Source organism: Amphiura filiformis, chromosome 9 (genome assembly GCF_039555335.1).
Source record: "Amphiura filiformis chromosome 9, Afil_fr2py, whole genome shotgun sequence".
Classification (NCBI taxonomy): Eukaryota; Metazoa; Echinodermata; class Ophiuroidea; order Amphilepidida; family Amphiuridae; genus Amphiura; species Amphiura filiformis.
Genome location: NC_092636.1, coordinates 5526081 through 5547960, shown reverse-complemented (window position 1 = coordinate 5547960; position 21880 = coordinate 5526081). Strand labels below are relative to the sequence as shown.

General features: G+C 36.9%; 1 protein-coding gene across 1 annotated transcript in view; it reads right to left on the bottom strand.

Moving 5' to 3' along the window:
* Positions 1-6295: 6295 nt before the first annotated feature.
* Positions 6296-21880, bottom strand: part of LOC140160553 (nuclear pore complex protein Nup98-Nup96-like) — a 61162-nt gene continuing 45577 nt past the window's right edge. The window contains exons 30-36 of the mRNA XM_072183797.1: positions 19141-19500; positions 18509-18664; positions 17547-17676; positions 16972-17095; positions 15981-16099; positions 12879-13061; positions 6296-9745 (exon numbers count right to left, since the gene is read on the bottom strand). Of these exons, the coding sequence (XP_072039898.1) occupies positions 9590-9745; positions 12879-13061; positions 15981-16099; positions 16972-17095; positions 17547-17676; positions 18509-18664; positions 19141-19500 (1228 nt within the window). The 3' untranslated portion in view covers positions 6296-9589. The remainder of the gene's footprint in view (positions 9746-12878; positions 13062-15980; positions 16100-16971; positions 17096-17546; positions 17677-18508; positions 18665-19140; positions 19501-21880) is intronic.

Below are 21880 nucleotides of genomic sequence, written 5' to 3'. Positions count from 1 at the left end.
AGGTGATGGTAGCTGATTATTTTTTGTTGTGTCGGACATGATTGACCAATCAATTGGCAGCATTACCTCATGAATATGCAACATGTGTAATAATATTTAAATAGTAAGTATGGAGTATGTCATGGAAAAAAATATTTATCTACATATTGTATATTTTTAAATGTAATTTCACAGTGTCTTAAAGCCGTAATGATGTTGAATTGGTTATTGTATGTGTAACTTGATTTATGCCTTGTAAAATATTTGGTGTGTGAATTTGGATATAATATATCAAATGGAATATATATTTTGAAATTATGCCTATATCATGATTAAACTGTTTAAAAGTTTGATGTAAAAAGTGCTGGCTGTATTATAGTGATTGCATACATGAAGTGTTCTTTTACTCTCACTTTGAAATCACCTGAATCTTTGGACCAGTTCACCAGTTGGCTATTTTTATGGCCATATGTCTAGCTTTTGCCTGACAGCTTCCTTGAGAATCCCACACAGTACGGGCCAAGTTTTTCCATCCCATATAATGTATACTATGGTGACCATGACACTGCACCACCTCATTGGTCCGATGGCTGTCAAGAAGATTCCCAATGAAGTAGATGTGCCTTTAGCCAGTGGCGTAAGCAAGAGGGGCCTGTAAGAAGTCCCCCTGTGGATACTGGCCACCCTGATATTTACAGATTTTTAGGCCTTTTTTTAAACAATTTTTGTCAAATTTTGCCCCCCCCCCCCTCCCTGAACGATGCATGTATCCCCAAATAAATGCTGCTGCCTGCTGCCTTTAGCATGGATGGTGCCTAACATAACACCGGTGTACATTATGGATCATGAGCCTGGTTGTTTCTTTTGTGCCTTAAGCACATTTGACTTGATCTCTTTGCCTTCAGTGGAAGTAAGAGCTCTTGGAAAAAGGAATGAGGGGAAATAAAATCAAAGGGAAAGAAAAATGCTTTGTATCAAGGGTAATGGATATGCTTTAGGGATTGGATCATTCCCCATTATGTTATGTCAGTATGTATGTAATAAGAGTTGACTTGTGACGCCATAATGGATTGTTTTCATGGCATTTCTCAATGATCACATAAACACTGTACCTTTTTTGTCTTTGAAACAACACATGTAACAAGGCGGTTCTCGAACCACGAGTCTCGCCTGCTTTTGCAACCGCCTGCTTTCGCGATTACTTTCAGTGGAAGTAAATGAATTTAGAACCGCCTGCTTTCATGATTACTTTTGATAGAAGTAAATGAACCTGCAACAACCCATGGTGAACCCGAAATGACCTTCCAAAAATTTGGCTCTAAATGTTGCCTGTACCCACAAAGTTTCATGCCAATACGACAGTTTTTACTAATTTGACCTCATATGACCCCTGGTGATCCCGAAATGATCTCCCAACAACTTGGCTTTAAATGTTGACTGTACCCACCAAGTTTCATGCCCATACGACAGTTTTACTAATTTGACCTCAGATGACCCCTGGTGACCCCGAAATGATCTTCCAAAAATGTGGCTTGAAATGTTGACTGTACCCACCAAGTTTCATGCCCATACGACAGTTTTACTAATTTGACCTCGGATGACCCCTGGTGACCCCGAAATGATCCTCCCCAAATTTGGCTTTAAATGTTGACTGTACCCACCAAGTTTCATGCCCATACGACAGTTATTACTAATTTGACCTCAGATGACCCCTGGTGACCCCGAAATGATCTTCCAAAAATTTGGCTTTAATTGTTGACTGTACACACCAAGTTTCATGCCCATACAACAGTTATTACTAATTTGACCTTTGGTGACCTCGAAATGACCTTCCAAAAATTTGGCTTTAAATGTTGACTGTACCCACCAAGTTTCATGCCCATACAACAGTTTTGACTAATTTGACCTCAGATGACCTCTGGTAAATTTGGCTTTAAATGCTGTACCCACCAAGTTTCATGCCCATACGACAATTTTTACTAATTTGACCTCAGATGACCCCTGGTGACCTCAAAATGACCTTCCAAAGATTTGGCTTTAAATGTTGACTGTACCCACCAAGTTTCATGCCCATACGACAGTTTTTACTAATTTGACCTCAGATGACCTCTGGTGACCTCGAAATGACCTTCCAAAAAAATTTGGCTTTAAATGTTGACTGTACCCACCAAGTTTCATGCCCATACGACAGTTTTTACTAATTTGACCTCAGATGACCTCTGGTGACCTCGAAATGACCTTCCAAAAATTTGGCTTTAAATGTTGACTGCATCCACCAGGTTTCATACCCATACGACAGTTTTACTAATTTGACCTAAGATGACCCCTGGATGACCTCAGTGACCTTGAACCACTAACCAATACAAACTGGTTCTGTCTCGGGTCAAGGTGCACCCACCCACCAAGTTTGAGGAATGTGCGACTCCTAGTCTCCGAGAAAATAGGGGAAGGCAAACTTTAACCAAAACTTTAACCAAATTTGTCACATACACACACACACACACATGCATGCACACACATACATACACACATACGGAAAAGTGATTATATAGTCTCCTGCCTTATCAGGCGAGACAAAAATTACATCACACACATCATTAGCATAAAGCCAATAGACTATGGACACTGCAAAAGTACAAGGTGCATATGGCTAGTTTTAGGCAGGAATAAACACTAGATCCTCAGTTTGCTTTTGGTAAAATATGAGCTTTGCCATTAAACTTAGGTGGAAATGGGACGTCTGGGAACTTCAACAACTTTAGGGCTTGAATGGAAGCAACATTATTCTGCAAAAATGGTGAAAATGAAAAAGCAGTTATTACAATTTCCTTAATGACATTGATTATCTCCAAAATGAAACAGATTAAAATATAATGACTGGTAACATGTGAGAGCTGGTACTCAGTACGACGATAACTCGTGCAAATCAAACAATAATCTGAGCATGCGTAGGTGGGATAACCGACACAACATACTGGAAATGCACGAAAATTGCAAAATTCCATGTAAATAGGGCCTAAAATATTACAAAATGCTATGAAAATTTTAATTTTAATATTCATATGAAATACATTTCTCATTCAAACGATGGCCTCTCTTTCTGTACCACTACTTTTTATATAAATGTAACAATAGTAGAATAACAGCTATATTTTAATCACAGATTCAAATAACTTCTAGGGAGACTCCCGTTTTAATGTTTAGGGATTAGTCAACAGAACTGGCAAGAAAACTTAAATTTCCATGTTAGCTATTGTTGGCAATATCAAAATGTTTATAGAAAGAAAAACATTGTTTTTTGTCAAAAATAAAACATATTTGACCATGCATTTTAAATAAACTAAAACCTTTACAGCCCAACAAACATGGTTTATTGAACTGGAAATTTGTGTTCTATAACTGTTCCAAAAGGCAGTATTCTCTATACTTTAATTCCCGAGAAAATAAAAAATATACAACAATACCTCTTTTCAGCCTCTTATTTCCCTTAACAAAAACGATTCATTTTCAGCAGTTGACTCTAGACCATTGATTTTATCCTAATGCTGTTACGCAATCATGTGTGTGATATAATTTTTATATGTGTTGTTTGAAAGACAAAGGTACAGTGTTTATGTAATCATTGAGAAATGCCATGAAAACAATCCACATATGGTGTCACACATCAACTCTTATAACATACTGACCGACCCTCGTAGCAGCTTCTTTCAGGTAGAGGTACTGTCAGGTACATGTGATATTATAGCCTTCTGTGTCATTATGTGTCATAATTTCATATTCGGGCAAGGAGGACAATTTGTCTGTTGACAAATGACCTCTCAAAACAGTTCTGGTTACCCAAACACTGAAGTATCAGAAGGATTAATAGAATGATCCGCACTGCATGAATAGGGGATTAGAAAGCTGTGAAGTATTTCCATGTGCTTCTTTTGTCCAGTTAACCATCAACATTTAGAAGCAAAACACTGTTTAGGCCCAGAACAGGATATGTCAAAAAGTGAATATTTTGTTCTGGGACAGAATTATTTGGACTAGATCAAGGCATCCGTATCAACATCGGCTAAAATACTTGAAATGAGGAAACGTGCAAAAGAGTGATATTAGGGGCTGTGCTGATGGGGGTAGTTTTGGGACATACGCACTTTGTACAAGAAGTGGAGAGGGTAGGAAGTCTCCAAAGAGTCAAAAAAGAAAGTAATTCACCTTGCTATCAATGTATTTGTGAAAGACATTTTTGCCAGTTTATAATATTTGGTTTGATTGTAAAAATAAAAAGGGAAAAATTACTAATGTGTCAATTGTTCTTTTTAGCAGTTGAGCCATTGCAAGTATTTGCAAAAGTCAAAATTTGAAGACAAGTTGTATGGTGTATTTACTGGAACCTGGTAAGTGATATATGTCAAGGCAATAAATAGGATTTTTCACTGGTTCCTTTTACAGCAAATAAACAAAAACAACAAAATTTTGTTCATTTCACAAACTTGAATTAAATCATACTGGAACTTTACATCTTGCTACATGGTGTCTGATACCATTCATCAGACAACTGACCAGCTAGACTGGTCATGTGGTGTCATATGATACGGATCTTCTTGATGGCCCAGTCCTATGTGTGACATGACCAGCCCAGCAGGGCAGTTGCTTGATTTAGTCTATGTAGCAAGTTGTAAAAGAAAGTTCCAGTAAAAGATTCAAATCAAAATTTTGTGATATTCAGGGTTCCCGCACCTTGAAGCCTTTAAAGTTCAAGGACTTTTCAAGGTCTAAACGCACGATTTTCAAGGACTTACCACAACACAAAAATCATGATACAGCTCTCCATGCGGCACGTAGTAAGTGACAGCTCCTCTGCACTCCCAAATTTTGTCGAAATTCCAATTTCCAATGACTTTTAAGGCCTTGAAAAGGTGTTTTCAAATTCAAGGACTGCAGGAACCCTAGATTTTGACATTTGCATGACTGAGAATATTCATTATTTTGTTCATTTGTTTCACACAAATTTTAAATTAAGCCTTTTCAAGGGAGAAGTCACTCGAGTCATAGGTATGTGGAGGAGCATTTTCAAGGGGAGAAGTCGCTATATGAATGGCAGGCATGTGAAATGCACAAATAGCGTGCTAAAAGCTTCAAGATACCCTAATGGACCCATAAAAAGAAAAAAAGACCCTGGAGGTCACGTAAATAGTAAAGAGATACCTTGGGCCTAATGGACAAGAAAAAAGACCTTTGTTGGCCCGTATAGTAAAGCAAAGAAAATATGCCTTAATTACAAGGTATCTTTTCTTTACCATTTACGGGCCCCTGTGGTCCCTTTTCTTTGCTTTTACTGCCCCATAGTAAAGCATGTTTTCTTCACTTTTTACGGGCACCCTAGGGCCCCAGGGTAACGCACCCGGTTACCCCCAATCCCCCACCCCCCTTGGTGGCACTGCAGTTGACTTCCATACACCCCCTATGGAAGACATGACCTTAATCTTCCACACATTTCAAATGAGAGTCACCCAGTCAGGTAACCCCATTTGAAATTCACACCCCTGAAGTGATAGATTGAGGTCATGTCTTCCATAGGGGGATATGGATTTCAACTGGAATAGCCCATTATGTTTCCAATTCTGTTCCAAATTTTCTTGTCTAAAAAAAAGGAAAACGGTTACACTTTATTTAGGTAGTACTTGTTTTTTGTTCCATTTACGTTTATTTTTTAACTTCTAACACATACATGATACATCATTTGTGTGGCATAAGCTTAACAAATAACAACTATACAGTTTTACAAGAAATAGAGACCTGATCATTATTTATCTGTTTTAAAAGTTATTTTAAAACATTAACGCTATTAATGTTCAAAACGCTTTGTTGATCTTTGGCACATGTGAATAGTATGCCTAATTAGGCCTACAATTTGAATTTCTCCTTCATAATATTTGGTACATTTCCACACATCAGTATAAACTGATCTGTCTAAGAAATATGAGCCTATTTTTTTATCAAATAAACAAAACAAAGTAAATAAAGGAGAGAAATATCTCATCATATGTTTTCTTTTATACAAAAAGTTTTGCCACTTTAAATAGTTTTTGCAACGAGAAATATAAATCCATGTTATTATCAAAAATGTCCATATAAATACATCAGAAAAGCGAACACTCACATTTTGCTATGAAATACACAAATGTTTTATACACATGTGAAACAGAATAATGCAGCATATGAATAAAGCAACCAACTTTAGAATATGCATTACATTATATACCTCATACATTTCGGTCTTCTCGACCCCCGGGCTGAGAGCAAAATTGTACAATTGATTTGTTGGGAGTGGCCTTTCTTTCCTTGTTCTTTTTCCTCAATCCTGTTTCTTTCTTTTCTCTTCACATAGACCAGCATGCTTATATAAGCTTTTAAGGCTTGGCTTTAAGCATTTTGCTTGAGCCTGGTCCCATCAGGACCCAAGCGTGTGTCCACCCAGACTGACCAGTTAAACAAACAAATGTAGTTCATTTTGACAACATTTTAAAAATAGCTTACATAATACCCACACTTTTAATCAGACGACAGGAATCAATCTATAACAGTCGGCAATAAAAGGGGGAAATTTCTCGAGTAAATTTACAGGACATATCACACCATGGGTGCAGACATACATGTATTAGCATTATGGAATGTGACCCTGCACACAGCGGGTGGTCTACCAATGTATTTGAATACAAAGAATTTGTATTTTGAAGCAAAATAAGTTACTTGTCGCAAGTTAATAATGTTATAAGAGTTTCCTTAGATAAATATTTTTTCCGTAGGTAGATATTTTTGAAATTACATTTTGATGATATTGTGAATAAATTAGGATTACTGAAAAGAAATTTAATTTGCTATGCACAAATTTCTACTGAAATTGCGGCCAATAATATTATTCTACTTCAAAATGACTAAGAATTGAATATTGAGGTCAACGTCGAGGATCAGCAATCAGGCTGAAGGTTACACTCACATTGATAAACATTGGTCATGTGTTCATTAAATTTACTTGAGACAATTATCTCTGTATTGCTGACTGCATGTATAAGGTATATACCGGTAGCCCTGCAATAGTAGATTTATGAACTGGAAATGGATTATGGTATCGCACATTCCAGTCGACCTTCAAGTTGAGCGTACTTTTGCTTTGGGTGACTTGTATGAATCCAATTTGAGTTGAGACTATCCCATTCCACAATTTTTTCGCCTCCAAACTAAGGTTATCCAACCATTGGGCCTACTTTGGTAAATGCACATATCATATATTACCATCACCAGCAACTTTGTCATGGTGGAGGTACAGCCGATATGTGTATGTATATACAGCGTGTCCCAAAAGTTACTTTTAAAACATTGTGAATTTGCCATATCTCAAATATTTCCTACTTCATACCAAAATGGAGAACATATTCACATAGATTGATCTTTTAGAATTATTCTGATACCAAAAACAGCATTATTGATGACTCATTGACCTTATTGTGCGACTGTACATATGTGTGTATCAAACCCACAAAAGCAAGCTTTTGTGGGTCTGTTCTTTGGTCAAGCACATGAATGATGTGCTTCCCTCAACAATAGAGTTGGTTCACTCACTGCACACGCTAAATTTAGGTATGAACATTCATGGATTACATGGCCTAGCGTAAAGCGTGACTGCTGTTTCAGATTATAATTAGGATGTATTGACAATATTAAACTTAACTTCAAAACAGTTGAAGTGATGAATTTCCTTTAAATCAACGGATTCAGATTCTTTGCTGAGACAAAGTCGGACAAACTTACTCCAGCAAAGTTTAGGGAACATTTTAATGCAAATTATGCATCCAGCCGAAATGCAATCCAGCAACTAGTGCAGGAATTCCTATCAACTGGATCTGTTCGTAATCTACCTCGGGCAGGACGTGGAAGAACAGGAAGATCGGCTACAAACATCGATGTCATATGAAGAGTGGTGGCGAAAAGCCCAAGACGATCAGTAACTCGACTTTCAATGGAGAACAACGTACCGCGTACAACTGTTCATCGAATCCTCAGAAAAGATCTTAAGCAGTTTCCACATAAAATCCAGATAAAACAGAAAATGAAGATTATGCATTGAAAACAAACAAACAATCAAACAAACATAGCAAAATTAAACAAAAAAGATTTGAAAACGATAATACGTTATATCGTGTTATCACGTCTTAAATGACGAGACTTATTTTGCGTTTATAAAAGTGGGTTTCACGGTACGGTAGATATCCGTTAATTTCATACCAAAGGGTCATGACCACATAGGCATGTTTGGTATCATAACATTTCTAAAAGAATTATCTACATACTGTGCAATTTTTGTAACAACACTATTAACACAACGCAAGTTATGGCCAATTCACAATGTTAAGTTACTTTTGGGACACCCTGTACAAGTGAAGTCAAAGAATGAATTCTGGCACTAACTTGTGAATTCGCTCTATTCAGCAACATAAACATGCCTGCAATAAGTTCCATCAATACCATATCATTGGTAGCGTTTACGGATATGTGGTTCAAATTGTGTTTCTTGAGCAAAGGTATTATGATGGCAGATTTCAGAGGATCAAGGACCACTTATCTGAGCCAACTTCCAGTTGAAATCCATACACCCCCTATTGAAGACACAACCTTAATCTCACACACAGGGAGTGTAGATTTCAAAAGGCGCCAGCCATTCAGGTAAACCCATTTGAAATTCACACTCCCTGTGTGGGAGATAAGGTTATGCTTTCCATAGGGGGTGTATGGATTTCAACTGGAATAGCCCATGACACTGTTTGGGCAGCTGTTTTAAGGGGGTACTACACCCCTGGCCAATTTTGTGCCTATTTTTGCATTTTTCTCAAAATTATAGCGCATTGGTGACAAGTAAGATAGGGGCAAGGACTACAACTACTGCACTGAAAATTCAGCAACTCAAGGCAAGTAGTTATTGCTTTATTGATCAAATATTGGTTTTCCCTATTTTTGACTGTAACTCCACAACTGTTGTCTGTGCTGCAATAAAATTTCCAGTGCAATAGTCGTAGTCCTGCCCCTATAATGTACATATCTTACTTGTCACCAATGCGCTATAATTTTTGAGAAAAATGCAAAAATAGGCACAAAATTGGGCAGGGGTGTAGTACCCCCTTAAAATCTTAACATTTGGTAACAGAAAAAATGGCCATATGTCGGAATTAACAACAACAACAGCATCATATACCGACCAGAACCTGTTCCATTAAACTGCCTGGAATTTGTGGGTAACTATATTGGAAATGATGTGCATGTCATTGCCAATATGTAGAGTACATTTCACTCTAACATGTCACATATGATGACAAAGGACATTTGTCATATTTTCTCAATACCACTTTCAATTATGTGCCAGAAAAACCCATACTCCCATCATTGAATCAGCTAGTTTCAAACATTGTTGACAATCACAGCCAAAATTGCCAGCGATTTGAGGTCACATCTGCTTCCAATATTGATGCCAGTATGTCAGCCACAGCTAATTAATGTTAATGCAACACTTTCCTGATTCATAAAAAAGGGTGCACAAAAATTCTATGCTGATGCCGACAGTCATTATCTAAGCAGTAAGTTCCACTGTGTAACTCCTTGTTAATTGGCGTAGTTCTTGTAGACTGTAGTCTTCTGGCATGGGGAGTTTACCAATGTGTGGAGCCAGGAGACGTGACGGAATGCTGATATCGGGTAAGGAGTCACCAGGACTAAGACCCTGCTGCTGTAAAAGACAAAAAACAAACCAAAATGTATAAATCAATCATTATTTTGAGATGAACTTGAATATTGAAGGGTGGATTTTTTTCAAAAACATGCCAGCGGAGAACCCATCCCAGGGCCTTCCAGAAAGCTCAAATCCTGGTCCAAATGAATGTGGAACTGATAATATGCTGTGATGATTCATCAACATGCAAGCAAATGAACATATAATACATATCTTTTTCAAACGTATACCACCCAGTATGGAATACTTTTAGCATCATTTGTGATGCGATCAAGCAAAATCAGTCGGAACTCAGAAATATTGATTTTGAGATATAGCCAAACAAAGGAATTATTTCCTTTTGTTTCCTGTTGTTTTGGAAACTCTTTATTACTTATATCTTTGAAACTGGTTGTTCAATTTAAATAGGGTTTTCTGCAAAATGCAGCTGTGTAAATGTTTTTTACTCTCAGATAAGAAACTGAAAATTTATCATTTCCGAGTTCCGACTGATTTTGCTTGATCACATCACACTTGCAGATAATATGCACAAGTATATTGTGCAAATTCTCCATGCCAAAAGCTGTTGACTAAAATGTTTATTGAAAATTTTGAATGACAGACACAACATCTTGCATTTTGATTTAAGAAAAGTCAAAATGCTAACCTAAATCTGAGATTTTAAAGCCTGTATGGATAAGGGACTGTTGCGTTATTGACCCGAAAGACCTGCCCGGGACGACCCGGGACGAAACAAGCTTAGCTACCCGATGAAATTCAAAGACCGGACGGAAGAAGCATGACCATGATGACCCCGAGATCGATCGTGTATTCAAACAGCAATTTGCGGTGGCCAATTTCAAGTGCTTTGCTGAAGTGGGCAATTAGTTTGGTCACCGATTACATTGATCGTAACTGGAGTACTGGACTAGTTTTTTTTATAAACCATGTTATTGATTTAGAGAAACGATTCCTGATTAAACTGTCTTAAATTACTATTTCCTTAATTTATAATAAATAAAATAATACAACATTTAAATCACGAGAAGTATTATAATATGCCTATCATGCTTTATGGACAATCCTGCCCAAGCTATATAAACATTTATTCGATTAAACTTTTGCAACAAGCAAGACAAGGATAAACATGTTTTAGCTGTATAATAAAACATAAAGCTGTATTTCATTCAAAAAGCTTTAATTTTGTTCCAAAATTTACAGTTTTATCTATATGTTTTGACGTAAAAGAACTGGATGCAAACATGTTATCTCTTTTGACGGTAATGCGTATTATGCATTTATCAAGCACGTTTGCGGACATATTTTTACTGCTTGACACAATTTTGCATCTATTCAAGATGGTGGATTTCTCGAAATATGTGATGTATTTTTCTGAAAAAATTCCTTCCTTTCTCAAACTCTTTGCAACTTTCCACTCATCTGATCATCTTTGTATGTGACGGAGGCAATGCTGATTATGAAGGTATAATTATGTAAGTTTCTTGCTTTTACTTTTTTTAAATTGCGAGACAAAACTCCCCCCAAAAAATGTTTTCATAAAGTTGTTTTGACCATGTCGCAATCATCGAGCTACGTATGTACGCATCATTTTTATTCATTTTATACCTGTCTGTTCATGTGTGTATCTTTTCATTTGCTTATTTATTTTAATTCATTAATTTATCTATCTGTTTACTTATCTTTGCCCCAACTTACCCATTTATTGATCTATCCGATTTATTTGCATGAATATCCATCTCAATATCTGACCATTTATATATTTATTTGCTTGTTTAACTCTTTACATTTATTTGTTTACTTATTTATTTAATATTCATCTATCATATCCATTTTTCATTTCAATATTTAAGCAGTTTCATGTTTTTTATTCATTAATTCATTTTTATTTTGACATATTTATTTATTTATCTTTAGTGTCATATTGAATTTTAATTTTGCTTTCGTTTAGGCCTAGTTTATATTTCATTATAATCTGTTATAGTTTAAATCAGATAATAGACTCAGATGTATATGACATTTTAAACTTTAATTTTAATATTGTATCGTTGAGCCCCGGGGTTGAGCCATGAGGAAAAATAATTTTATTTAAAAGTAGCATGCACTTTAAGAAAATCGTGTTTTTATATAACTTGGTTGTGATCGGGGTTGTGATTCGAGAGCCTGATTTGCAACAGTGTAGCCAGCCTTTTAGAGTGAAGTAGAACAGCCAAATATTCGTCCCATTTGCCATTTTTAGTAATTTTAACGACATTTTTCTCTTTGGTGTTCCCATTTTATCCCTGAACATTTTCTGGGGGTTTATATACCTCCGGCTCCCCCTGGCTACACCACTGCTGATTTGGCTCAGATCCAAAATATAGCGTGCTACCAGTATACATTTTGAGTTATTAATTTGCGTGTAGGCCTACTAGTTTTTTAGCCAAAATTAAAAACATATAGGCCTACTATTTTCCAAACAGATCGAATAGTTCTTAAGAAAATATGTCAATACTGCTGAAGGTTTTTTACTCTACTTTTGACTTTTTGACTATAGAATTAATAAAACTTTATTTTTTTTAGATTGTGTAAAAATGTTTTATCGTTGTTTTCGTCAGGAGTTTTCCCCGCGCTATGTATTGATAGCAATTTCGGCCCCATATTTTACGTGGTATAACACCAATTATGTCAGTAAAAATAAAAATGAAACGAAAGATGACACTTATTATAAAATTAATGATGAAATTTAATAAAATGTTTCGTATAATTATTTTATTATAATAGTCATAGACCCTGCAGCCTATTCAGCAATCATCGATCAGAATCAAACATTTGACAGCGAAATGCTATTACATGCGGTCAGCTTCCTTTTGTGTTGTGATAAGTGGTTTTGAGAAGTTATTACCAATTATAACAATAGCATCTAGTACCGGCAAATTACAAGATCGATTCTCACGGCGGGCGGTCGTGATGCTCATCTCAATTATCTGGTTTATGAATGACCTTTTCATTCTTCAGTGATTCAAGGGGACGATGATGTAAAGAACACGGCCCGATTATGTATTAGTCTACCTTGATCGTCCGACCCGGAAAAAAATTTGCGGGTCAATAACGCAACAGTCCCTAAGTTTTGTAATGACAAAACATATCTTACCTGAAGTTTGAGCACAATCTTCATCATATTGCCAGTTCTTTTGGAAATCTGTGACTGACATAACCGGTCCTTTGCAGTGATGCACTGAAGATTTCCCACACGGTTACACAGTGACGCTATGTCTGGGTGTAGTTTCTCCAGCTCGTATATGGTGGTACTGCCTTGCACCAACGACTGCACTTTCTGTAATATAAGCCGTTGTAAAAATTGTGTCAATGTAAGCATCATTGACAAGACATATTCATTTTATTCATGAGCTACTAAATACAGTGTTAACACAAAATCTGTAAAACAAAATTACCAATAGCACAAAATGTTTTTAAGTCCCAAGCATATTTTTTATACAATAAAAAGACCTGATGACACAAAATCCTGCTAACACAAACTAAAATCTGAAACCCTGACAATTTTGTCTTAACGAAGCTGCACTACAACATGCATTTCAACTCAGACATGCCAACTTTGAAATCCAGAATTCCGTACTCAGATGAACAAAAATCCGTATTTTGCACCCTAAAACCGTATTTTTTAAATATGTACCTTTTGCATGCCTGCCAACCCCAGAAACCCCCAAAGTAGAACACATAATTGTGAGGGAGCACTTGTGCGACCGAGCACGTAACAGCCAGAGTCCACGGGCCCACCCTACGAATTTGCAATCAAATTTGGCAATACCAAACATCCATTCCATCAAAGTAATAAATCAATACAGAAAGATGCTTCCTTTACGAGTTATCACTCATTGAAAGTGCTACTTTGCTATACTTTAAGTCGCATATTTCCTTAATTACATAATTGATCAAGCTGTTTGTCGGATATGTGATGCACAGTTGAAAAGTAATTATTAAAAGATTTGGTTACCTCAGTCGACCTTTGACCTTGTATGTGACCTTTGACCTCACAAAATTGGATAAAGTGTGTAGACCAAACAAATTGATATATTTCTGGAAACATTGGGTTTTGTTACTTCTAATGTTGTTAGAAGCATGTTTTGTTAAAAAAAGTTTGTTCAAGTTCAGAAAATCATTGATCATCATCATCTGAATCATCATCATTGTAGTATCAGTCGGTAGGCCTAACATCGGGTTTTGTTCATGTTTTCAAAAAAAAATTAATCTGTTTAATGCCAATGTCAATTAGAAGACTATACTGGGTATAGCAGTTGTCTATGCATGGTTAAAGAAAAATATTAAAAATATTAATGTACCACTGCTGCACCATATTTGAGAAAACAAAGTCGGAAAGCATCTTGCATGCTTATTCTTTTGCAGACCTAAATAGTTAACTAAATACATCCAGAAGACATACTGGGTAACATGTGTAGCAGTTAGATGAAGATGCTAAATAAAAAATATTAATGTGCATGAAAAATCCGCAAGTCAGGAGAAAATATTTCTTTAATGTGCATGCATCGTGCGAAAGTCGGAAGTTAAAGGAGGTCGGAAACCTTCTTGTAAGCTTATTCTTTTGTACCAATAGAGCTAAATAGTTAACTAAATACCTTCAGAAGACATAGCATTTAGGTGGTTAATAAAAAATATTACTGTGCATGAAAAATCTGCAAGTCAAAAGAAAATTATTTTGGAAACCATCGTGTAGGCCTATTAATATTTCTTTAATGTGCATGCATGGTGCGAAAGTCGGAAGTAAAAGGAGGTTGGAAACCTTGTGTGCTTATTCTTTTGCACCAAAGAGCTAAATAGTTAACTAAATACCTTCAGAAGACATAGCATTTAGGTGGTTAATAAAAAATATTACTGTGCATGACAAATCTGCAAGTCAGAAGAAAATTATTTCGGAAACCATCTTGTAGGCCTATAAATATTTCTTTAATGTGCATGCATGGTGCGAAAGTCGGAAGTAAAAGGAGGTCGAAACCTTTTTGTATGCTTATTCTTTTGCACCAAAGAGCTAAATAGTTAACTAAATACCTTCAGAAGACATAGCATTTAGGTGGTTAATAAAAAATATTGATGTACATGAAAAATCTGTAAGTCAGAAGACAATTATTTCGGAAAGCATCTTGTATGCCTATTAAACAATAATTTTTTAATGTGCATGCATCATCGAAAGTCGAGAGAAAAATGATGTAGGCAACCACTTTAACAGACCAAGAAAGTGGTCAAATGATACCAGTAATTCAGTCGGTAGTCTAATCTTGCAGCTGTTTATCTTTTTAAGACACATCATTTTATTATTTTGGTCAAAATTCTGGAATTCCGTATTTTTTTTGGGGTGACCGTACTACCGTATTTTTCACGTTTTACCGTACAAAATACGGTGAAACCGTACTAGTTGGCATGTCTGTCAACTGCTCTCAAAATTGACAAAGCCTTTTGCTTTTGCATTGTGCTACATTTTGTGAAAACTCAATATTTGTTTGTTTGACAGCTCACAGGCACTACCAGCCAAATTATCAGCTTCTTAAAAACTATAGTAATTGCTTACAAAGAAGGCTATATCATGTATTGAGCCAATCAAAGACATGGTAAGAATAGTTAGTTGGGTTTATGAGAATTCAGGGACTGTCTTTTGGAATTTGCAGGAGAGTATTAAATACCATTCAAGGAGAGCAGTTTTAGAGCATTTACAATAGAATGTAAGGAGAGATGGGTTAACCAAGGAGAGCTATAAATCACTCTCCTATATCAGATTTAAGGAGAGCAGTAGAGAGTGATTGCTCTCGCACTCCTCAAAAGACAGTCCCTGAGAATTTAGCTTCAATTGCTTAGAAATCTAAGGCTTTGTTTTGATTGATCACTCATATATATATTATGCAATTACCCAATCAGGATCCCTGTAAGAAAGGCAGTAGTAATCACAACCAAGTGTTTGTTAATAACATGGAATTGCCTTGGATTGCCTACCCTTTCACAATCTATGGGGATGATTAACATCATAATTTAAGGCTATGACTTATTGGTCAAAGGTTGGAAAAATCATGAATGATAATATTATATGACAATATAACATAAAGGGATATGATAATGATACTCTTCCAACATAAATACAGTGGCAAAAACTTGCCCACTTGACTGTCTTCAAACTTTGGGGACCAATGTCTGATCCCTGAGGCACACCAGTGGTAATCTTAATTCTTACCTGTTCCATGTTAATGAAATCTAAATACACCTGACCATTGGTGTCCCAGTCTTGTATTGTAATGCTACGATCATCTGGGGCAAGCTCTGACAACATCCCTTTGAGATATTCATAGTTTTCTGAAACAAAACAAGTCAAGGTTCATCTATGTTATTGTAAGTTAAATGTATTAATTTAAGCAAAATTACAAAAAATATGCCAATATATAAGACATTTTACAGAATCATGGGCAAAATATTATTTCTTGGACAACTTAAAGAAAAGACAATAACAGAACAATACATCGGCTGACTACTGCAACAACTCTTTTGAACCATGAATTATATTTGTTATTTTTAAACAACTAATTTATTGGATAATGTCTTCCGTTGCTTCTCGGTTTCTCCTCTTTCTTAACATTGTTTCTTGCTTCCCATCTTAATTTTATTCTTTGATGTTTCAATATTCTTTTAGTTACAAAGGACTACTCCAGTTTAAATCCATACCCCCCCCCCCCCAATGGAAAACATGACCTTAATCATCCACACAGGGGGTGTGAACTCCATTTGAAATCCACACCCCTGTGTGGGAGATTCATTAAGCTCATGTCTTCCATAGGGGGTGTATGGATTTCAACTGGAATAGCCCATTGCAGACATATTATGTAACAAATTTAAAGGAGGATGGTCAGACCTACAACCTCATCACCACTTTTTCTTCAAATTATATAGATTTTGGTATCTATTTGTCTCATTGATTCTGTGAATTGTTGGAGGTAAATGATGTTTTATTAGGTGATGGTAAACCAGCTGTGGCTATATTGGGTCAACCCAATTTTTCAGACAGTATCATATGGGCTTTCAAGTGCACATTCTTGACTCCCATATCTAAAGGGGTTTGAAATACGGGCATGAAACTCCAAGAAGGTATGTGGGGGCCAAGGTCATGGTAATAGCGTGTGATCAAATAAGACCATCCTCCTTTAATACGAATACCCCCCTGACAGACTTACCATTAATGACTGCATCAGCAGCAAGATGTTGTATGATAACAGAATGACTATCATTCCAGTGACCAGCCTTCAACAGATGCCAAGCACGGTCATGATGCCGGACCTCATACAGAGCCCGTAAAGCCTAAGAAACAAAGACATAGTAGAGATAGAAATGTGTTAATGAGGGTTCACTACTCCTGCACAACAAGTCAGTTTTACCTTCCCAGCACTACATATACCAGTCAGTACCCATTTACACACCTGGGTGGGGAAAGGCAATACAAGTAAACAACATTGTCTTTGTACATTACACACACATATCGAGCTAACTTGAAATTCTTCTAGACAAGAATATACTCTTCCCATTGTCCCTGTTTACCTTCATGAAAATTTGGGGATCTGATCCTGGCTGTGAAGGTCATTCTAGATGCAAGCTGATTAGGGTACTGCACAGAATACATTACTGCATCCCTGAATGGTGCTGAAATGGTTTAATGGGCACTGTAGTCAGTGGCTTTCTGCGATGCACAATTATCTTATGTAGTTATAATTCAGTGTCATTTTTTAATTGATCAAAACCACACTGCCCCTACCTTGGCTTCATGTATCCATGCAACGGGCATATTGAGTCTATGAATCAAGAACTGTTCCTTGGCTGCGTTCTCCTCACTGCGTAAAAGACTACACTGACGACTCAACACTTCACGTACAGCATGCTCACGCCTGCAAATGATGATGACAAAATCAAAGTGTATTATCACAGGTGCTTTAATTTTCAGTGTTTCCAGTAAGTTTTTATGTCTATAGAGGGTGGAACAACACCTCAGGTCTTGCATCTTGGTTTTTGCTATAGACGAATCCAACGAGCCAAGTCATGGTCGGGATTTGGTCGGCCATATTTGGTTCCCCGCATGCACCTAACAGGTGTTGTGAGTGCCCAATTGAGTAGATTAAACCCGCTTAAAATTCTATGTTAGATTATTTTGTGTTGTAAACTGTCATCATTCTTTTGTCTATGTGTAACACGGGTGATAGAATGCAGTTTAAAAAACCCTTCAAGGCCGCATCATTTCACATTTTAGGTGAGATGGCTGGGTCCCTGTCGCGGCTATGGCTGCCATTGAGGAGTAGGAATGTGTGAAATTGGATTCGTCTATACCTACACTAGCGTTCAGAAAAGAATAAAACTCTATTGCTCTGAACATCGCAAATGCCCTGTTAATGAGCAACATAAGTAGGGCTTCGCTCTACACTGACCAACGCTTTGACTCCTAATTGGCCAAACAAATTACCAGTCGGTTGTTATAAGTCTGAGGCAATCGAACTAGCCAATCAGAACCCCACTTCAGTGTTTAATCTGTGCACACTCTCAAAATGTAAACAAGAGTGCACAAGAGGAAACAAACAAGTCTTTAGTTCCATGTTTACACGTTGCAGTAAATAATAACAAAACAAGGCTTTCAAAATTATACTATATAACCCTCTACAATGTGTGCACAAAATGCACTATAACTTTATTAATCTTACAAGACATGTTCAAGAAATGCCAACCTACCTTTCGTTATTGGGTATATGCAGCAGTACCAATATAGCCCAGTGCCATAGTCCTAATGCCTCTAGTTGTGACGCATAGCTGATATGTAGACGTGTCAAGTAATACTCCGATATGTGAGAATAGCCAACAGCTTGTAAAACTTGCAAAACATGCCAACTACAAGTAATAAAAGAAATGATTTCATAAAATCAATTAATTTCCCTGTGTTAATGCAATATTTCTGACATATTTTGACCCCTCCCTCCCCTCAAAATAGCAAATCAGCATTTAGTTTTCACTTTTGGAAATATTCCCTTTACATATCAAACCAATATAATGAGGTAATGAATGGAAATAGCTGTATTATACCAACAGCATTGTCACCATATCTTAGATTTGGTCACAATAGAGTGTATGCAATAACCAATTTGCACACTGCAATATTATTGAAATCAAGAATTTTGAGAAATTGAGGGATTCCATTTCAGAAAATGTTACAAAATGTCTTTATTTAAAAAAGAGATTATGTATTATTTAAAGCGGTACTTTGATTACCAACAATTCTAACTGTTCTACCAAAATAATATCAGAATAGCTTATATATTATGAGTCCAGTTAGGTGGTCTTTTAGAAAGAATTAAATATCAACGTACCTTAGTCTATAATCTAGCTGATAGCCAGAATGTGTAGTAGGTGCCAACACTCTCTCTAACCTATGACCCCTATTGCTGTACAACTTAAGCAGATGATAGCACATGTCCCTCACAACAAATTCACGATCTCCAACTCCATCCCCTTCTTCTGACATCATCATAGACTCCTCATCAGCGGTGTCGTCTAAGTCTCCATAGAGACCGGGATTATTCTCCATGTAAGGTGGACGTGGTGGTTTACAGTAATTACCAACACTTGTATGACCTTTGAACCCATTTTCATATTCCTGGAGGGCATCTGAGATGGAAGCTACTGGGGTGCATAAATGCCTGTTGAGTATACAAAAAGGCCGTAAGTTACTTAGTTACTACAGTTATATGCGGCCCATACATGTTCAATTTGATTTATCAATATCAAAGACCCAAGATCATGTAGATACAAGAGTAGATACTAATCTATCATTGTACATGCACAATGGTAGATTTTGTATCCACGCCTGCATCTAGGGTCTCCAATATTAATCAATAAAAATTGATCGTGTGTGGGCCACATTAAATACAACCCAGCAGAGATTCTGCCCTTGTGTGGCACCACTCAAGGTTCCAGGTTCAAGCCCAGGTTGTTCCCAGATGACTTTACATGAATTTGGTTTCCAGTCCATACTCCTATTCCTGTTTCCTGGGATTTATTCCCTTAGTACATTGATCTGCCTTGTATACCATATTGAATGTGCCTAAGGTATTGGAAAATGTTGCCCCCACCCCCAGACTTTGCAGGCAACAGCTGAAAAATATGGTACAATACAGATTTACCAGTATCTTTATGCACAACACAGATAACCATATGGCATCAGAACCCATGCATGGTAAATCATACACTTCAACACTGTCAACTCACACATATACATTCTCCAAGGCTCTATCTTCCATGAACTAAACTTGCCAAAATAGAAACTTTTCAAGAAGATTCTTTTCAGATCTTTTAAGATCGACTAGTCTTCTTGAAAAATTAAAATTTGGCACATATTTATCTCTCCTACTTCAAGTAATACATACATCCCCTCAACAATACTCACCATAAATGAACAGCTAATGCCCTCTTCCAATCTAATGTTTGACATGTATTTATCGTTCCTATTGAGGATGACCAGACCAACTGGCCTGCAAGTAATGTATACATCCCCTCAACAATACTCACCATAAATGAACAGCTAATGCCCTCTTCCAATCTAATGTTTGACATGTATTTATCGTTTCTATTGAGGATGACCAGACCAACTGGCCTTCAAGTAATGCATATATCCCCTAATCACTACTCACCATAAATGAACAGCTAATGCCCTCTTCCAGTCTAATGTTTGACATGTATTTATCGTTCCTATTGAGGATGACCAGACCAACTGGCCTTCAAGTAATGCATACATCCCCTCAACACTACTCACCATAAATGAACAGCTAATGCCCTCTTCCAATCTAATGTTTGACATGTATTTATCGTTCCTATTGAGGATGACCAGACCAACTGGCCTGCAAGTAATACATACATCCCCTAATCACTACTCACCATAAATGAACAGCTAATGCCCTCTTCCAATCTAATGTTTGACATGTATTTATCGTTCCTATTGAGGATGACCAGACCAACTGGCCTGCAAGTAATACATACATCCCCTAATCACTACTCACCATAAATGAACAGCTAATGCCCTCTTCCAATCTAATGTTTGACATGTATTTACCGTTCCTATTGAGGATGACCAGACCAACTGGCCTGCAAGTAATACATACATCCCCTCAACAATACTCACCATAAATGAACAGCTAATGCCCTCTTCCAATCTAATGTTTGACATGTATTTATCGTTCCTATTGAGGATGACCAGACCAACTGGCCTGCAAGTAATACATACATCCCCTAATCACTACTCACCATAAATGAACAGCTAATGCCCTCTTCCAATCTAATGTTTGACATGTATTTATCGTTCCTATTGAGGATGACCAGACCAACTGGCCTTCAAGTAATGCATATATCCCCTAATCACTACTCACCATAAATGAACAGCTAATGCCCTCTTCCAATCTAATGTTTGACATGTATTTATCGTTCCTATTGAGGATGACCAGACCAACTGGCCTTCAAGTAATGCATACATCCCCTCAACAATACTCACCATAAATGAACAGCTAATGCCCTCTTCCAATCTAATGTTTGACATGTATTTATCGTTCCTATTGAGGATGACCAGACCAACTGGCCTTCAAGTAATACATACATCCCCTCAACAATACTCACCATAAATGAACAGCTAATGCCCTCTTCCAATCTAATGTTTGACATGTATTTACCGTTCCTATTGAGGATGACCAGACCAACTGGCCTGCAAGTAATACATACATCCCCTCAACAATACTCACCATAAATGAACAGCTAATGCCCTCTTCCAATCTAATGTTTGACATGTATTTATTGTTCCTATTGAGGATGACCAGACCAACTGGCCTTCAAGTAATACATACATCCCCTCAACAATACTCACCATAAATGAACAGCTAATGCCCTCTTCCAATCTAATGATTGACATGTATTTATCGTTCCTATTGAGGATGACCAGACCAACTGGCCTTCAAGTAATGCATACATCCCTCAACAATACTCACCATAAATGAACAGCTAATGCCCTCTTCCAATCTAATGTTTGACATGTATTTACCGTTCCTATTGAGGATGACCAGACCA